General features: G+C 38.0%; 1 protein-coding gene across 1 annotated transcript in view; it reads right to left on the bottom strand.

Annotated features, from left to right (window-relative positions):
- Nucleotides 1–17,600, bottom strand: part of LOC102220698 (transcription factor IIIB 90 kDa subunit-like) — a 77,243-nt gene that overhangs the window by 20,961 nt on the left and 38,682 nt on the right. The window contains exons 8-12 of the mRNA XM_014471691.2: nt 7,181–7,274; nt 6,898–7,024; nt 5,573–5,612; nt 5,041–5,133; nt 4,061–4,345 (exon numbers count right to left, since the gene is read on the bottom strand). Coding sequence (XP_014327177.1) covers nt 4,061–4,345; nt 5,041–5,133; nt 5,573–5,612; nt 6,898–7,024; nt 7,181–7,274 — 639 coding nt within the window. The remainder of the gene's footprint in view (nt 1–4,060; nt 4,346–5,040; nt 5,134–5,572; nt 5,613–6,897; nt 7,025–7,180; nt 7,275–17,600) is intronic.

The raw sequence follows: 17,600 nt of genomic DNA, 5'->3' as shown, positions 1-17,600 counted from the left end.
GGGCCATGAATCAAGAAGGATGACTAAGGCTAACGTCACTCTGTACCAAAACCAATAAAAAGGGAGACGTTTACAATTAACTGAAGGACTTGTGGAGTATAAGAGCAATTACTCAATGTAGTTGTGGCTCTTTTCACTCAGAATGACACCCATGACACATATTTCCATAGCAATAATGTATTAGGTCAAAGAGGCTATCTGGGGACATTTCTCATCAAGTTACTGCTTGGTTTGACCTGCAATAAGGATGTTTTTTAAAGACTTTTATTCAAACCACTTTCATCATATCTGTTCCCATCATTACTAAGATTTATGAATAGCTAAATGCTTTTTTAATCCCCTCATTTTTCCTAAAGGACCATTTTTATGTTTTTCTCTTCTGGATATACAGTCATAACAAAAAAGTTTTCATGTATTGCATTTTAATCTAAAAAAATATATCCATGCTCACACTTTTTTTGTTTGACTATTCCAGTACATTTTAGGTACATATACATATATCCTGAGAGAAAGGATGCAGAAAAATGTTTATCGTTATTTTGAAATAGACTAAATGATAAGATTATGTTTTTAACTGTCTTTGGCTTATATTCATGTGTATTCTAGTAAGTACAGACCTTCACCCTCGCTTTGGGGCCTATACAAGGATGAAGGCATTTCCCAGTGTAGCATATTCCATAACAGAGAGGTTCAAGCTAGAAAGTCAGGCTTGTCCTCTGTTCTCTTCAGAGTCTAGCTCTCTCCCATTTCACATGAACCACAGAAATGTACTGAGATTGTATTGACAACAGTGTCCTTTAGACAGGAACTCTCTTCTTATTTTAAATGCTTAAATAGAAACAGAAATGGCCAAACGCTGAGTCTACTTCAGTCAGTAGTAACGTCCACACATAAGAGTGTGGTCAGCTCTCAGCATGCCCAGAGCTATCAAGTTGAAAATCTGTCATTTCAGCTTAGATAACAAGTTGATAACTATTAATAATGAAACATAGTAAACAATAAAATTGCTTTATAAAATACATCAAAAAAATACATTTGTTTTCTTAAAGGGGCAGTATTTTCCAGACACTTTGTCAAGTAATTATGTTACCTTTAGTTGTAATAAAAATGCTATATATCACATATAAATTAAAAGAGAATTAACTTTGTAATTTAATATCTTGAAATTGGGCCTCTGTCTCTTTAAAAACTCCTGTTTTTTCTGAAACTCTGCCTTCATCACAACATGGTTCCTCTTTAACCCCTTATCAACATTTTTACCAGGACTGCACTGAGAAGTAACAGAGAAGCAGTTCTGCCAGGAGTTTGCTAATTGCTACTGGCTAGTCTGAAGGAGCCTAGTGGGGAAGTAATGGAGGACGGCTGCTCTGTGAGGCAGAAGCTTGGAAACTGCAGCTCTGAGAAGGAGCTACACCTTGAAAGTGGGGCGAGGTCCAACCAGGCGTTTTGCACAGCTGAATGGTTGCCATGGAGATTAAAGGATTTCTCTAACGTGCATGAACAAAGCAAGGCAAAAATTAGTTTATCTTTAATAAGGGAATAACATTATAACATGATGTAAAGCTCAAAAAAGTAGATTTTACATAATATTGCCCCTTTAAGACAGAATGTTGTGAGGTTTTATGGTTTAATGTGTAGCAATCCTGTTGGCAATTTTTCATTGTTAGCTTGTTTCCTTACTTTTCATGTCAGACAGAAGAAAAGGAGAGGCTCCTGTTAAATGAGGTGCGTCTCCTTTTCTTCACAAACTTGTATTTAGTTTTCATAAGGATGAAATAACAACAGCCTCTCCCCACTGGAAGCAAACTGTTGTGATAAATGCATAAAAAGAGAAGCACGGGTCAGATTGCTACGTACATACGTTTGCCTAACTGACACCTAAACACAAAGCCAACTCAACTTTTCTGCTGGCAGGAAATAACAGAGTGCAACTAATTGCAGCCTTTGTCACTGTGGTCCACAAACAGTGGCACAAATAAAGCCACTGCAGGGACCTGTCATACGTAACCCATAATTACCTCATTAGTAGGAGGCTCTGTGTACCTAACCTTCCTTATCTGGGTGTGCAGAGGCGCTGATGGGTGTGATGTAATGGTACCATGCTGCTGCATTAGTTCTCAGGAAACGTGTTTTTATGGCTCTCAGTGGGAGGACAGGGTGGGAGGTGAATGTGTTCTGATGGGAGAGGAAGGGTTGTCTAATGCATGGAAAACATCTTAGGAAACTATGGCTCACTAGTTTAAATATGTGGATCTAAGTATCACAAAAGTGTTCATTGCTGAACCAAAAGCTGTTTTTGATGCATTTCCCACAGCTGCACTAGACGGTAGGAGGATTCACTTCAGAATTGTATTCAATTTTGTAGAGATGTCAATGTCTCTACAAAAAACCGGATTCGATTCTGATTTTTAGGGTCATGATTCGATTAAGAAACCAATTTTTCTATTCAAACAGTTTGTAGATTCTGTTTAATTATGTGACTGACAAGAGGAAAAGTCAGTCTAAACAAGTAGAACATTTATTTAAAACAATTATATAAGGATCCATGCTGTTTCAAATTCCAAAAGTTTATATTTCAACAAAAATAGGTTTGCACATCAAATTCTTTAACTTGAGCCCAGTTCACACTACACGATTTTTTGCCCGGATTTACCCTTACGACAATGGTAACCGATCATCACCAGTTAGCTTAGCTGCCTGAACTTTTGTTAAACACAAAAAAGTCTCAAAGAATTATTCAAATTCCATACGGTGGCCGAGCGGACGAATAACACAGCAAGAAGTTTACTCAGAAATAGGAGCAGCAAAGACGAACAACTTAAACACATTGCAAAATACATTCTTGAGAGTTTTGAATTGACTCCAAATTCCCAGGACTAGCAAATGAGACTCATTATAGAATAAACTTTTTTCTGCACCTCTATAATTCGGAGTAATATTTAATCAGAAGCAGCAATGGAGTCACAACTGATGCATAGGTTGCTCACACCCTCTCCCTTGCTCTCTGCTAGGCTACAGCTAGTTCCCCTCAACATGACCTGTCATGGATGCTAAGGATACTTAGCATGGTCACTGATGACTGTGGATAAACAACTTTCCTGTAACTGTAAGTTGTTTCTCCACCATTAGCACAGCTGCAGCATGTGCACAAGGATAATTGACAGTGCTAAGATACTCCTCCTGGCTCTGATTGGTTGTTTATGACAGAGCAGTGTGTTTTATCAGATAGCAATAGTGGCAGGAGGAGGAAAACCTTTTTTTTTTTTTTTTTTACAGATTATCTGTCTCATAAACTGTCAGAGCAAATATGTGACAAAAGATTTTTATAAAAAATTATCTATTGCAACTTGAAGGGATCGCCAATCAAGACAATTCAGGATCACATTTTTCCCTCGAAGATGATGGCTGCCCACTTTCCTTACCGTTTTTAATAATGCATGGGACAGTTTTGCAAACTCCTTACATGTTTTTTCTCCTTGATGCATTCCTAATGTAACTTTTCCTAAATACAGTAACAACGTTTACATAACCATAGACTGTCTTTCTTCACTGCTGTTAAATGAAGAGTTACTCCTTACAGTAACTCCAGTTAGGGTTAAATACCGCGTTGACTTGCTGAAAGGTAATTGGCTAAGCAGTAATCATCCAATTTACAAGATCGACAGCAAAGGCGATCTTGCCTCATTCGGATGCTTGTTTATCAGTATTTTTATGTTTTTATTGTGTATAATCGCTGAGATACTGTATAACCAGAAATGTTTGGAGCGAGTCGTTCATGTGTGGATGGGAGACAGTCGACGCATTAGGACTAAAGAGCCAATCACAGTGGGCTGCTAAAGGAATGGGCAGGTCCCAACGCAAGAGAAACTGGCCACAGTCTTCAGATAAGTGCATCACTAGTAATTAGGGTTTAAGGCATAATTAACATAACTGGGGTAATTCTGTTGGTACATAACTGTGCAACATCATAAGAATAGAAGGAAATGAAATGAAAAAAAATCCCAAGAAATGAAAAAAACTACATAAAAGTTACCGGCTGAGTTTCTACTGACAAACTTACCGTTCTCCATGTCGTCCCCAACAGAGTGGCTGAAGGTTTCTGAGAGGCCCTGAGAGGATGAGGACGACATTCTCCCCAGTATGGAAGCCAGTGAGGGACCTTTTCGCTTGGGCACATTCTCCTCCTGGTTCTCCTCCTCTAACTCTCCCCCCTCTAGTTTGATGAGAGCCTCTAGGGTGAGCTCTTCCAGTTCTCTACCGAAGTGCTTCGCCACGGCGTGAAGCTCGTCGCCTTCGTTCGGTTCCTCCTTAGATGACGAGGAGCTATCGTCATCACTAAAGACATCTGAGGGGAGAAAACATGATGTGAAGACATGACGAAATCAATTAAGCATTAATCTGTGACACCACTTAATTTAAATCTAATGCAGCAGAACAATTCCCACAGTGGGTTTAGTTGAAAAAAGAATGCCAGATTTTGTCTTGAGACATTTGAACACATAATTGTGCAGAAACTGTGTTGACAATAAAAAACTAAAGGCTAATATGACTAAGTAAATCAGCCACTGTGCTGTTCTGATCTGCCATGAGAGCAGCGTGACTGACAGACCTGCCCACCAGGTCACTTCTGCTAATCATCATCCACTGTTGCCAAGGTTGTATTGTTTCATTGGTATTGTTTAATGTTTTTTAATAAAACAATATTGGAACATCGAGGGTGTATTTTGACCATATTACACTTGACAGTGTCAGTTATAAAAAGAAAAAAGAAAGAAAGGAAGAAAGAGAAATTGGTACTGGCCAAAAGTGGAATCATCAGGTCAGGCTTTTTAAAGATTGGTGATTGGTCAGAAAACTGCCATCGGTTATTAAATATGTATCTGGATGAGTTAAGTATTTAAAAAAAGAAGATAACCATTGACCATTTTAACAACTGCTTGAGTACAAGCAATAAGTACAAAATACTGACTTTTAAAAATTAGTTGGGCTTCTTTGCACAAATGAACTTTCATATCTGAATGCTGGTGTGATTTCACCCACCTTTCTTGGTGTAGGCAGCGTAAACTCCTCTCAGCTTGGGTCTGCAGCTCTCCAGCTCTGCATCTATTTCATCCTTGAACTCCTGGATTTCATCTGATTCAGGGAGAAGTGAAGCGGTAAAACATTTCAGATCTACAGGCCAGATAAACACACTGGATTCTTTGGAAGTTTGGTTGATTTTGCAACCGCAAACTTCAGAGTACTTAATGGTATTTGTGTTAAGCCAAGATAAAGTAGTGGACAATTATGAATAGGAAAGACATGGTAAATGGTGTTTAATTCCTACATATGAAAACAGGTTTATTGTGACATGTCTTCTTGTTTCATCCCCTAATGCAGGGCTGTCCAAAGTTTGGCCTCAAATGTAATGAAAGTGATATGAATATGTTTGAAATGCACTGTAGGATATGAAAATAAACTAAGAGTGCTAGTAGAAGTCAAAGTTACAGATCACCAACAAAGCCAGCAAACAGAATTTGATTTGACCTTGAGAATCAGAATTAAATTTGGAACAGCAATATTATTTTCATACCTTCAAAGTCACCCATCTTTTTCTGCAGCTCCAGTTTCAGCTAGAGGGGGGAAACAAAATACCAAATTATACAATGAAAGCCTTTTCTAAATCTGACCAGTAATGCAGAGTGAGAGGATAACAGGAGTCTGATGTCAATGCCAACACAAGACACAGATCAGGAAAAATGCTCAGTGCATTTCTCCATGTTTTGTATTTCATTTCACGTTGAAGATTTTGTTCACTTAAAAAAAATGAACAGTCTTAATTCTGATGTATTGAGATAGAACATTAACTATGGAACCAGAAAAACATCATTTCACGTAACCATTTCAGTTGTTTATCAGTAAAACTGATAAACAACTGATAAACAAGAGTCAAAAACTTATCTGAAAAATAATTTGCCACCTTTATTTTGTTTGTTTTCTTTTTTTGGATCAGACAAATTTTATTACCAAACAAAAACTGGAGGTGGAGAGACTTCTTAAAGAGACAGAGTGGAACAGCATGGAAGCTGTGGAGTTTTTGTTGATGATTTCTGTGACATGAGCAGCAATTATGTTTGCTGAAAGTAACAAATATTTTATTTTTCATTTGAAATCTGTTGGGGGTTTTTCTGAAAGCTTGAGCTGAAATCAGTCAGGGTAACTTCACAACTTTATGGAAGAACTGTTCTGAATTGTCTGACCCTCATGTTTATTTTAATGTACAAACGGAACAAACTGACTATGAAGTTACTAAAGTTATTCATTTTTCAGAGGTCAGGCTTTAAATTATTAATTGCAAAAACACTGGAAAACACTGGAAGAAAGGAGATGGGACACATGGACAGAATAAAGGAAGCAAACGGAAGGAGGAGATGAAATGATGGAACGAAGGAAAGAAGCAGGAAACATGGCAAGAAGAACAAGGAAAGGAAGAGATGAGAATCAGAACACAAGAAAGAAAGAAAATAAGGATCACAAAGGCAGGTAGAACAAGACAAGATGGGAGGAAGAAGTGGTTGACAAGAAAGAAAAGGAAGGTAGACCTAAAAAAAAACCCCAAAAAGTGGAAGAAAGGACAAAGAATAAAGGAATGTGATAACGAAGAATTGCAGGAAGGACACAGAAAGAAGGAAAGAACAGATGGAGAAAAGGAAGGACATGAAAGAAAGGGAAGATACATAGAAGGACAGAAGGAGGAACGTTAGGAAAAACGTTTGGACGTCAGGGGTTAAGAGAGGACCAAAACAGAGTATAGGAAAATACTCTGGCAATTTAGCCGTTTCTCCACACCATTTCCTTTTTCCACACTTATCATATGTAGAAAAACGGTTTGTGGAGGTCAGGAACCCCAACAGATACCTGCTGGTCCTTTTTCTTCCTCAGCCCGGCTGTAAAACACGGTGGGTCACACTCCCCGTCCAGATCTACCCTCATAAACTCCTCTATGGTCAGCTGACTCGTGGGCGTGTCCTCAAACTCCGTCAGCCTGTTAGAGGGAATATAAAGTCTTAAAAAAAAACACACACTCTCTGGGCGATACTGATGCAGTTCAATACGGGTGGCTGAGAAACCTGGAGGGATCAGAAAAGCTGTGAGGATTTCTAGAAAGAGGAGGGGCCAAATCAAAATCTTCTCAACTCACCTTTTCCTCAGCGTGCTCTCACAGACCTTCACCACGTTCACGATTTCTTTGGTGGTGCGACAAAAGTCGTGCAATCGAGCAGCAACAAGAAGAGCTGGAAAAACAGGCAAAAATAAATCAATTAAAGTTTTACTAGTGTGTGCAAAGTACGGTCCAGTCATCGTCCACACCCATGGACATCTTTACATTTTATGACATTACAACCACAGAACTTTATGTGGCAGAGCGTCACAGAAAGCTGGAGAGAAGATGAAAAAAAAAATTTGAATCTGATAAATGTTTTATATACATTTTAACATATTTTTGAAATCATAAAATCTAACCTGTATTTCAAATCATTCACTAAAGTATTAAGCTCATTCTAATTTATCATCCAATTAATTGAATAACTAATTAATTGCTTATTGTGCTCAGTCTTCATGATGCTATTTGTTCACTGCTGTTCTCTGATGCATTCACAGAACACCGACACTAAATTAACCACATATGGAGTCTACTTACCACTTAATGTCTAAATGCAGCTGGTGACACTAGATTTTACTGAATTGTGTCAGAGTAAAATGGGCTGAGCACAAAGACTCTAATTCATGTACAGTTTTTATATCTTTACTGTAGTGTCTGATAAAGCAGAAGTCTTACACTGCTCAAATAAGGAAAGGTATGGATCCCAGAACAGAAGACCAGATATGGAAAATGAACATGCAGAAAAAAACAGTTGACAGTTAGATCTATATGTTGGGGAAAGCTAGGTATGGTACAGTATATGTGCTGGCTACAGGCCTATTAAAGAGGCTGCGTCTAAAGATCAACAGGAAATTCTGCGATTGGGACAGATTCCTCAGGATTCAGTTGTGCTGCAACTGTTCAGCTGAAGTTGTATCTGCAGAGCCTTTTCCCTGCACCACCTTTGGCCAAAATATTTTTAAACCAAATATGATTTTCCTGATACTTTATAATTATGTGCAACTATGTTCTGGACTATAATATCAAATTTCCCCAAAATACATTTAAGTCTGTAATTTTCATGGAAAAAAGCCTGAAGATGTTAAAGCTGCAGAATGTAACTTCTATTTAAAAAAAGGTGTTTAAAACATAATTGTATAAACTGTAATCACGTTATGATAGTATGAAACAGTCTGAAAAAAAAAGGAAAAAAAAGAAGCTCCTCCACCTCCATCCAATGCTCCTACTGCCATCTGCAGAGACACACCGCTCCCGGTCAGAAACAACCAATCAGTGCCTGGAGGAGGGTTTTAGGGCTGTCAATCATGCCTGTGTACACGCTGCTTAATGTGTTACTAGAGGAGAAACAACTTACCGTTACAGGAAAACTGTTTATCTGCCATAATCAGCGGCCATGCTAACTCTAGCCTTAGCATTCATGGCAGGCTCCGCTATTGGGAAGAAGCTGTAGCAGAGAGCAATGGGGAGGGTGTGAGCAGTGCTAAGACCCTCCCCCTAGCTCTGATTGGTTATTTCTGACCAAGCGGTGTATTTCTGCTCATGGCAGTAGGACCACTGAGAGAAGCCAGAGATGCTAAATTTTTCACAGATTATCTGTTTCATCCCATCACAACATGGTGACGGTTTTAAGAACTATTTTAACATTTTTTTATTTTAAAAAGTTTCATACTTTGAGGAGGGAATACTTCTAAAAGACACTGTACAATATAAAACATATTAAAAAGAAGACTAACATGCTTTATCTTATAACAAAAGTACCTAGCAAGTGTATATTGCAGGCACTGAGCAGCAGTAGCCAGAGAGCAGCATTTCTTTTTGTACACCTTAAAAAGTACTAACAAGATGGGAGGCACCTTATGGCACTGAGCCAACAGTCAGCCCCCACACAAAATCATTGCTGCATAAAAGAAATAACACTAACATTATGCAATGAGCGGCCATGCAAGGCTTGAGGGGGAACAGTTACATAACTGTCATTAGGCTTACAGCGCTCAAGAGGCTGTTAAAAGATGTATGCACCAATCTTCGTCCATATGCAGCACGCTTCTAGCAGCTTTTAGGAGTGAAAGGACGGCTTGAGTTAGAAACCACACACAGGCAAAGACATTTTCTTTTCTTTCCAAGTGTCTCCACTGTTCTGTTCCTTTTCTCAAGCCGTTATCCTACGACTCATCATTAGAGACGGATTTTGTGATTTAAGGACTCATCTGTGAACAAAAGGAGTACAGGAATGCTTCTGCTGATCATTTTAGAAACAGATTACTGCTCTTTGAGCCTCAGTGTTTTCCCCTCAATGATTTATGATAACCAATTAATTATTGAGGCAGCGCAGCCGAGGAACAGAAAAGGCAGAACATTCAAACTTGTGTGTAAGCATGCAGGGAGTGGAGGAAGAAAAAGAAAAATTGTGATTTTAACGTGTCAAAGGTAAAGATGGTCTTACACTGACGGACAGCTGAGCTCAGCACACAGCTACAGCAGCAGACCTAATGTAGAGTTACATGGAGTCCAAGTTAAACATGGACGCTTAGAAGAAAACAGCAAAAACTATCTACATACATAGAAATGTGCATACATATAAATCTATGGACATTTTTCATGTCTAGCATTCCCTTCTAGGGAATGCTAGACATACCTCTATATAAATAAGAAAAAGATGTCAAAATGCCTGTAGTTATCTACACGTTTAAAAATCCTGTCAACACAAGGGAAGAAGAGGAACTTCTCCAATTGAGAGGTTTAGATGCTCCTGAAATTATCTGCAGAAAAACTTAATTATATTTGAAGTACCAAATCTGAGTCATCAGCTGTTGTTATACATCACAGGGACTATTACTGTAAGTGAATGTAGTAGTACATAGGGGAGTAATTGAAGCGTAGATGCTTAAAACTTTACATACGTCTTCCTTGACTTGAGTGTGAACAGAGACTAAAAAAAACCAAACAAACCTGAAACTGTAGTTTACCCAGCAAAAAAACTTACAAATATGAAGTAGAAATACAAGAAATAGGTATTGAATCAGATGATTTTCAGTTTTTTGATTGTTTGGTCAGAATTTTTTTTTATACCCAGATCAGAAAATGCAATAAGCACTGCCAGCACTGCAGTAACAATAACCCCCATTTGAACTCTGCAGTGAGGGAGAAAGAATTAAAGCTAGCTATTTTAAGCATCACTGCAGGACAGCAGGACTTTCAGCAGAAAGAATGCTGAACAAAGTAAAGCAAAGTTACAATGTTTTATTATCTCCCCTCTCCTTTTATGTTTTTATCCTCCATTTGGAAAAGAGGACAGTCCTTAGACAACTTCAGAGTTAGAACATTAGTTTGAATTTTTGAGGTGATGTCCTAAGAAGATATAACTGGAAATACCTTTACCTGTAACACAATAGGTGTTGCATTACTGTAAGCTCGTGAGAAGCTATACATTTTCATGTGCTGCCCTTTTTTAAAAAATAAAAAAATACTCCTGCACATTTTGTACATTTAAAAAGAATGGTCTTAAATGCACATTTCTTTGAATCAGACTATGCTACTTTTTTTTTTTTTTTTTCAATTCTCAATCTTTATTAAATCCTTCAACAATAAAACATACAGTGAAACCAATGTTAACAATATCACTACTGTGAGGTATACAACCTCAAGTAGTTATACAGAGAAGGATTTGAGTTTTTAACATTTTCCCCCCTGAACCCCTCCCGATCCTCCCCCCACCCCAGCCAGCAGAAGGAGCTAAAAAAAAAAAAAAAAAAAAAAAAAAAAAAAAAAAAAAAATTACAAGCACACTATCATTTATTCTGGACAAATAGTGTTTGAGCCTTTCCTCTATGGTTTTAAGAACGGTTCCCACATACTCTGATACGCCTCAATCTGACCGTTTATCTTGTAGATGAGTCGTTCATAAGAAGCAGTTTCTAAAAGAGCTGCATACCATTCTGTATAAGTAGGGAGACTTTGACCTTTCCAGTGTCTTAGTATAACTCGTTTAGCCGTTGTGAGGGCTATTTTTAACCACTGTATTTTTTTTGTTCCTATTTTGACTTTATAATCAACGAAATTAAGAAGTGCCAGTGTAGGTGTCAGCAATAGGTTGGAGTTGAGGGCGCTGTTAATTTTCCCCATGACCTCCTGCCAATAGGAAATTAGTTTCGGACACATGAGGAACATATGAAGCATGTCTCCTGAGCTTTGTTTGCATCGCCAGCAAGTATCAGAGTTATTTATTTTAGCTCTGAATAATTTAACTGGTGTCCAATATAGTCGATTCGTAATTTTGAACTGTATCAGTTTGGAGCGTGCATCTCTCATGGGCTTTAACATTTGTTTGACTATTGCAGCCCACAGTTCTTCTGTGAACCTTACGTTTAACTCTGATTCCCACACCTTCTTAAGTCCTGTATTAATATTGCAAGTGTTCTCAATCAGATAGTTATAAATATGACTTACCCGTCTTGGGGAGTCTTTAACTTTATTAAACATGGCGTATATTGGTGATTCCATGGGTATGCTTCCCTCAGAATTCTTTAATTTTGTAAGGCAGTCTCTAATTTGTAGGAACTTCCAGAAATCCTTGTGGTTTAGATTGTATAGTTCTTGAAATTGTTGAAATGACAGTAAGGTACCATTTTTGAAGAAGCAGTTTATACGGTCAATCCCTTTTATATGCCAGCTCCTCCAAAAGATCATTTTCCCCCCTATTTTTATTTTTGAGACTATGCTACTTTTGATAACTCCAGAGTACATTATTGTAACTTTCCCCTTACATATTATTCTTAAATTTGTTTGTTTTTAATACCTAGTCTTAACATGCCTTCATGCCTCATCTCTTTGCCGCTATTACACCCAGATTTCCCCACTGTGGGACAATAAAAGTATTTCCAGCCACTCTGTAAAAAGTTGGCGGCTAAAAAAAACTAGCATAATTTTCAAGCAACCATGAAACATACCAACATACCATCTGTAATGCTGTTTCACAACTGACTGAAACAAAATCAAAATCACTCCATTCATGGCAGAACTATAGAGTTGTAGTTGATGTGGGAATTATTAAGCTAGCAGATACAACCAGGCTAAGCAGACGGGAACACAGTCACTGTTCATTTGATCAAAGTGCAATGAAATAACACTCTCATAGAATGTTAACATCAGTTAATACAGCATTTTATCCCACTCATATAAAGTTTTTCAATACGAGTTGTTTTAAATAGCTCAAGTTAGCTAAAATAAATAGTGTACCTCTGATTAGCCGTTAGCCTTCCACCACACAAATAAAACGCTAACCGTGGTGCAAACACTACTAGAGGTCAGATCATTTTTTTTACATTCTTTAAAAATATATCCTTTAAATAAAGATCCAAATAAAGTAAACTTTCTTGGCAGGGAAAGATGTTCAACAAAAAAAAAATCTAAGATCACAAATTTACCATGAAATTGTCAACAATGCAATGCATAATTGTAACTTGAAACACTGAATACTAATTATAACATGAGTTCAAGGTGATACTTTGGAGGGCACAATATGCTTTAGGGGCAGGTCGCCCATTTTAATTTGTGCCAGCTTGCAGTTTGTTCCCAGACTGTCTAGCAGAAAGACAGAATCTCTTGTTAAAACGGGCCATCTCGCCACAATGTCAGCTGCATTTACACACCCATATAAGTGCCGCAATTACAAAATGAAGATGGTTTTGGTACCATAAACATATTCATCTTGTGGTGAGTAAGTAGAAATGTGCTCTCTCTCCCAGCTCCCTCCGTTACTTGAAACCCAGCACAGCTCATCATGTGCCGTTTCAAATCCAACTTTATCTCTGAGCACAGTTCTAAAACCATTACCACTAAAACCTAAAGCCAATCGTCATCATAGGCCAGAAAATCCTCTCAGTCATCAAACACTAGTTTTCTTTGCACTGCATTGTTTGCGATATTTTTCTGTAATACTAAAACCATGGCTGGTAAAGGCATTTTGTGCTTGACTTTGCTTTATGCCTTTCCTGTGTACGAAAGTTTTAAAATTGGTTGCCTAGAATACTGTCAGAATGTCAGCAACTAAAAACATACCATGAACTCGGCGCGAGTTTCCAGCCAGGTCATTGTTAGCCGTGTTTCCATCAATGTTTTTTATGCGCATTTTGAAGTATTGCATGAAAAAATTCTGATGGACACGGCAAAATTTGAAATAACTTCCTCAATTTTGCAAAAAGGTTTTTATGCTTGGAAAATGTCAAACTCTAGACCTCCAGCCCAACAGGGAGGACTGTCGACTTGAAATTCCCATCCCAGCACTTTTGGCTGGGATGGGAATGGTGGAATGCTCCTGTCCACTGGTGGGTTTGTACCTCACAAGAGGCATGAAACCTAGAAAAATTTCTAAGTCCATCCTAAAGTTAGGAGGGGAAGAGACACGCTCCATTTTGGGGGGATATGTGATCTGTGCTAGTTTCGAACCTCTACATCTTGTTACAAACGATCAATGCAGTTATATTTCTAAATATACACACACACATTAAAGATTTCTACTTGTCTACTGCTTCCTCATGATTGCTAAATATACAGCAGGAGAAACAACAATCAAGATATTTAGTATAATAAGGGATCAACTGCAGATTGAAACCAAAAATGAAACAGATGATTTCTTTAACAATTAATTGTGCCTGCAACCAATCAATGAGCGGTAAATCATAGGCCTTCAGGAAGCTTCCTTTCAGCTCTCATGTGTCCAGTTCCTCTGTCCACCTCTAAGGCAAAGCAAATGTTTCTGGCTTGTGCTAGACTCTGCCGTTTGTCACTGATCCTGTTTGTCATGTTAAGGATCTCAATGCATGATTATGGAACAACACATCATCCAAACTGGCACAAGTTTCCACTGTAAAATGTCTTCTGACGACATTTCAATTTAACCACCACTGTGTTCATTATTTTTCATGCCTCAATGATTAAAGTGTATTACTGTACACACAAGAATAAACAAAATAAACTGAACTACGTGCAGCCAAACAGCTGATGTATCAAGATGTCATGTTGAGGTTTGTCGTGAGTAAATCAGCAATGGTAAAATAAAAAAAAGTTCACATGATTTATTGAATAAACAATGATTTATAAAAAAAAATTCTGGATCCGGTCAACGAGTTTCCTGGAGGACTGGAAAGGAAGAGATCTGATTTGAGCTGCAGCAGAAATAAGCTAAGAGAAATATATTGTAGGCTGGTGGCGACTGCAGTACAGGTTGGTCCATAGGAGGCGCTGTGGCGTCGACCTCAGGGATCTAAAATTGATCTATAAACATGATTAAAAGTGTATGTGTGTTATTTAGATAGAATTTCCACCAACTTACTTTCACTCAATAAAATAAGTCTAATTCAACAGTCTGACAGAATCCTGGCTGCTATGGAATGAAGCTAATCACATGTGGTTGCTACGGTAAAAATGATAGCCATTTAGCCAATCAGCATCATTTAATGTCTTTGAGCACTCAGAATTTTGCCCTTGATATGCCAGTATGTTTTGCGTCACTATGGTGATAAAGTCTTTATGGCAAATACAGCAGTCTAGGGAAGCTTGCACCGAATTCTCCTGCTTGAATGACAATGCAGAAGATTTTACAGATGGCCGGTGAGCTACACCTAATGTTCTTCAGCGTGTTTTATTAGCTTTAGCTTCTATATTGACCTGCTCTTGTCCGCTGCTTACCTTTTCTGTTCATCAGTTGGTATCAGGTCGTTGATGATTATCAGTTATGAAAGTTGCTGTGGTTTACTTGATGCTTCTGTTACTCTGGTTAGCATAATGCTAAGGCTCATCTGATAAATGTTGCTACGACTTCTGTGATTTTGCTAAGCGCCTTCTTGCCTTTTCAATTCCTTGATTAATTTTATGTTCATAGCTGTGATTTTTTACAGTGTTTTGGTTATTTCTGGTGTCATTAGTTTATTCTCTTCATGTCCAAAAATCCAGGCAGAGGAGCAAAAGCTAGGAGCTAGTCTCTGGTAGCAACTGGTAAACAGTAATAGACCGACAGCAGACACGAGACAACTAGTCAGTTTAGACAAAGACCTAAACTTTGTCTAAGTTTAGGAACACATGTGGGTATAAATACACAGGGGGTAATCAAGGGATCTAGACACAGCTGGGATCATTGAAGGGTAGTCCTGTCTACCCTACACTAAAACTCAACTGACACAGAAACCTAAATGAACACAGAAAAACGCACATCTTTACACTTCAATTTTAATAGAAGGTAGTCTGCTCAGAGTTATACATCCAGGTAGTCATCAGTGGAGATAATAGGGCTATTTTAGTGGGACTGAAACCGCCATAAGATATTCTCGAACTCGCTTAAATAATTGGGTTGTTTTTCTCCCATCACTTTTTTTTTGTTTTTTTACAAAAATCTGCGAACAAATTCAATGCAATGTAGCTAGAATATGACCTTAAATAAATGATCACATAGAATTTTTTTTTTCTCAAATGTGATCATAAATCTGTCAGAAGTGACAGCAGCATGAAAGTTTGCACAAATGTTCTTCAAAGGGTACAATTTCAGGTGCAGAGCAACAGAAAATTATAGTTACCTTAGCAATGCTTGCTAAAAAAACATTTATAATGTTTTATAACTGTTTACAGTCATATTCTGTAGTGGAAGAAGTTTCTATAACCATGAACACATTTTTAAAGTGGAACTTGTCTATTTTTGTTGCTGTTTGAAAACTTTTCTACTCGTCAGCTACATTTTCTCACATCCTGATCATCTTCGGGGGGATAAACCCCCCTCGTCCTAAAAACATGGTGACGCCCCTGACAACCATACATTAGTTTGGTACATTTCACAGTTTTGAGTCCAATTTCGCTAGCTGCTGACAAAGTAAGTGACTAAACAGACCTTGTGCTTTTAACTAATGTAATTCTTCATGTTATTTTGCTGTTTGAAAAATATATTATTGTGAAATTTTTTGTAATATTCCTGCTGTTCATTTGAATCCTTATACTGGCTATGTGCTGCTGAAACATTGTAACTTACTATAAGAGAAACCTGCCTTCCATTTCTCTACTTATGTCCCTAGTTATTGAGCGTTCCAGTAAATTGTGCTTTAGTTCCTCTCTTTTTGCTGAGTCAGAGCAACTCTCCACCACCTCCTCTCTGTGGGCGCTTTCTACTAACGACCTCCCTCATCAGGTTTCCATAGTCGGGGCGACTCCTCACCTCCTTACCTCAAACTCTCTCCTCTGCCTAATTGTCTCTCTGCATGGTTCTTTCAAACAGTCACCCAGTGGTGGCTGGTGAATAAACTTCTTGGAGGGCTGATGTACCAATAGATTTCCCTTCCCAGTATTATTTACCACTGATGGTGACAAACAACCTGGAGACTCCACTCTGCCTCCCGAGTCACATGAAAGTTACGAAACTGTTCTTGTAAAAGAAAAGAAAATTCCAGATAAGGACCCTAAATTTCAGACAGCTAACCATCCAGTAAAGGTCTAAAGGACAGGAGACTCAGGCTGCATTGAGCCTTAAAGGGGCAGTACTATTATACGTTTTCCATTTAACTATGTTAACTTCAGTTATTATAAAAATGCTACATATCTAAATCAACACTTTAAAAACATTTTTATATTACTCTTTCAAATTGGGCTTCTGTCTCTTTCAAGAAGCTCCTGCCTTCAGGAAGTTATCACAACATGGCTCCTCTGTTAACCCTTTAACAATGTTTTACATGCATTGCACTTAGGGATGCTCCGATCAGGTTTTTTGCTGCCAATTCCGATACCGATCACCCAAGAGGCCGATTTCTGCCGATCGTTGATCTTTGCCGATTGCCTTGATTGACTGTTAATTTTCCACTTTAGGTAGAAATGATACTAAGTGATCTGGCAAAATTTTAAAATTATCCAGCAGTAAAATCCCCTAATTTAGACATGAACATGCAAAATACTTGCAGGCACAATACAGCAGCTATTCAATCAAAAGGACATTGAAAAACCTGAAATCAGTAAAATAATATTTAACAGTAAGGCTCTTAGTACCATAAATTATTAGTCAAATAAATCTGTCTACATCAAATAATGTCAAGTAATAAAGGAGACATTCAAAGTCAAATACAGGTTTCGTTAAATAAACAATCCTGAGTTACTAAATCATAACTTCCTGATAGCATGGCTAGCTGATTAATGCTGGTTCTGATTGGCTGTTTCTGACTGAGCCGAGTAATTCTGCAGAACACAGGGAGGAGGCAGAGGAGATCGATTATTTTTCAGAGATTATCTGTTTTATGTTAGGACGGCAAAAGTTTTAATGCATGTCTAAAATCTTTTTTTTTTTTTTTGCTCAAGTTACATGCTGAAGCTTTAAGCAGACGTTCGGTGTGAGAGTTCACTGCTGGATCGAGGTTGAGCAGCGCTCCGTCTGTGAAATATTACTACCAGTAGTGCGTAGCGGCAATCCAAGAGCGAGATCAGAACCAGC

The sequence above is a fragment of the Xiphophorus maculatus genome, chromosome 19, assembly GCF_002775205.1.
Source record: "Xiphophorus maculatus strain JP 163 A chromosome 19, X_maculatus-5.0-male, whole genome shotgun sequence".
Taxonomy (NCBI): Eukaryota; Metazoa; Chordata; class Actinopteri; order Cyprinodontiformes; family Poeciliidae; genus Xiphophorus; species Xiphophorus maculatus.
The sequence above is the reverse complement of the archived record's forward strand: the minus strand, read 5'-3'. Positions and strand labels throughout refer to the sequence as shown.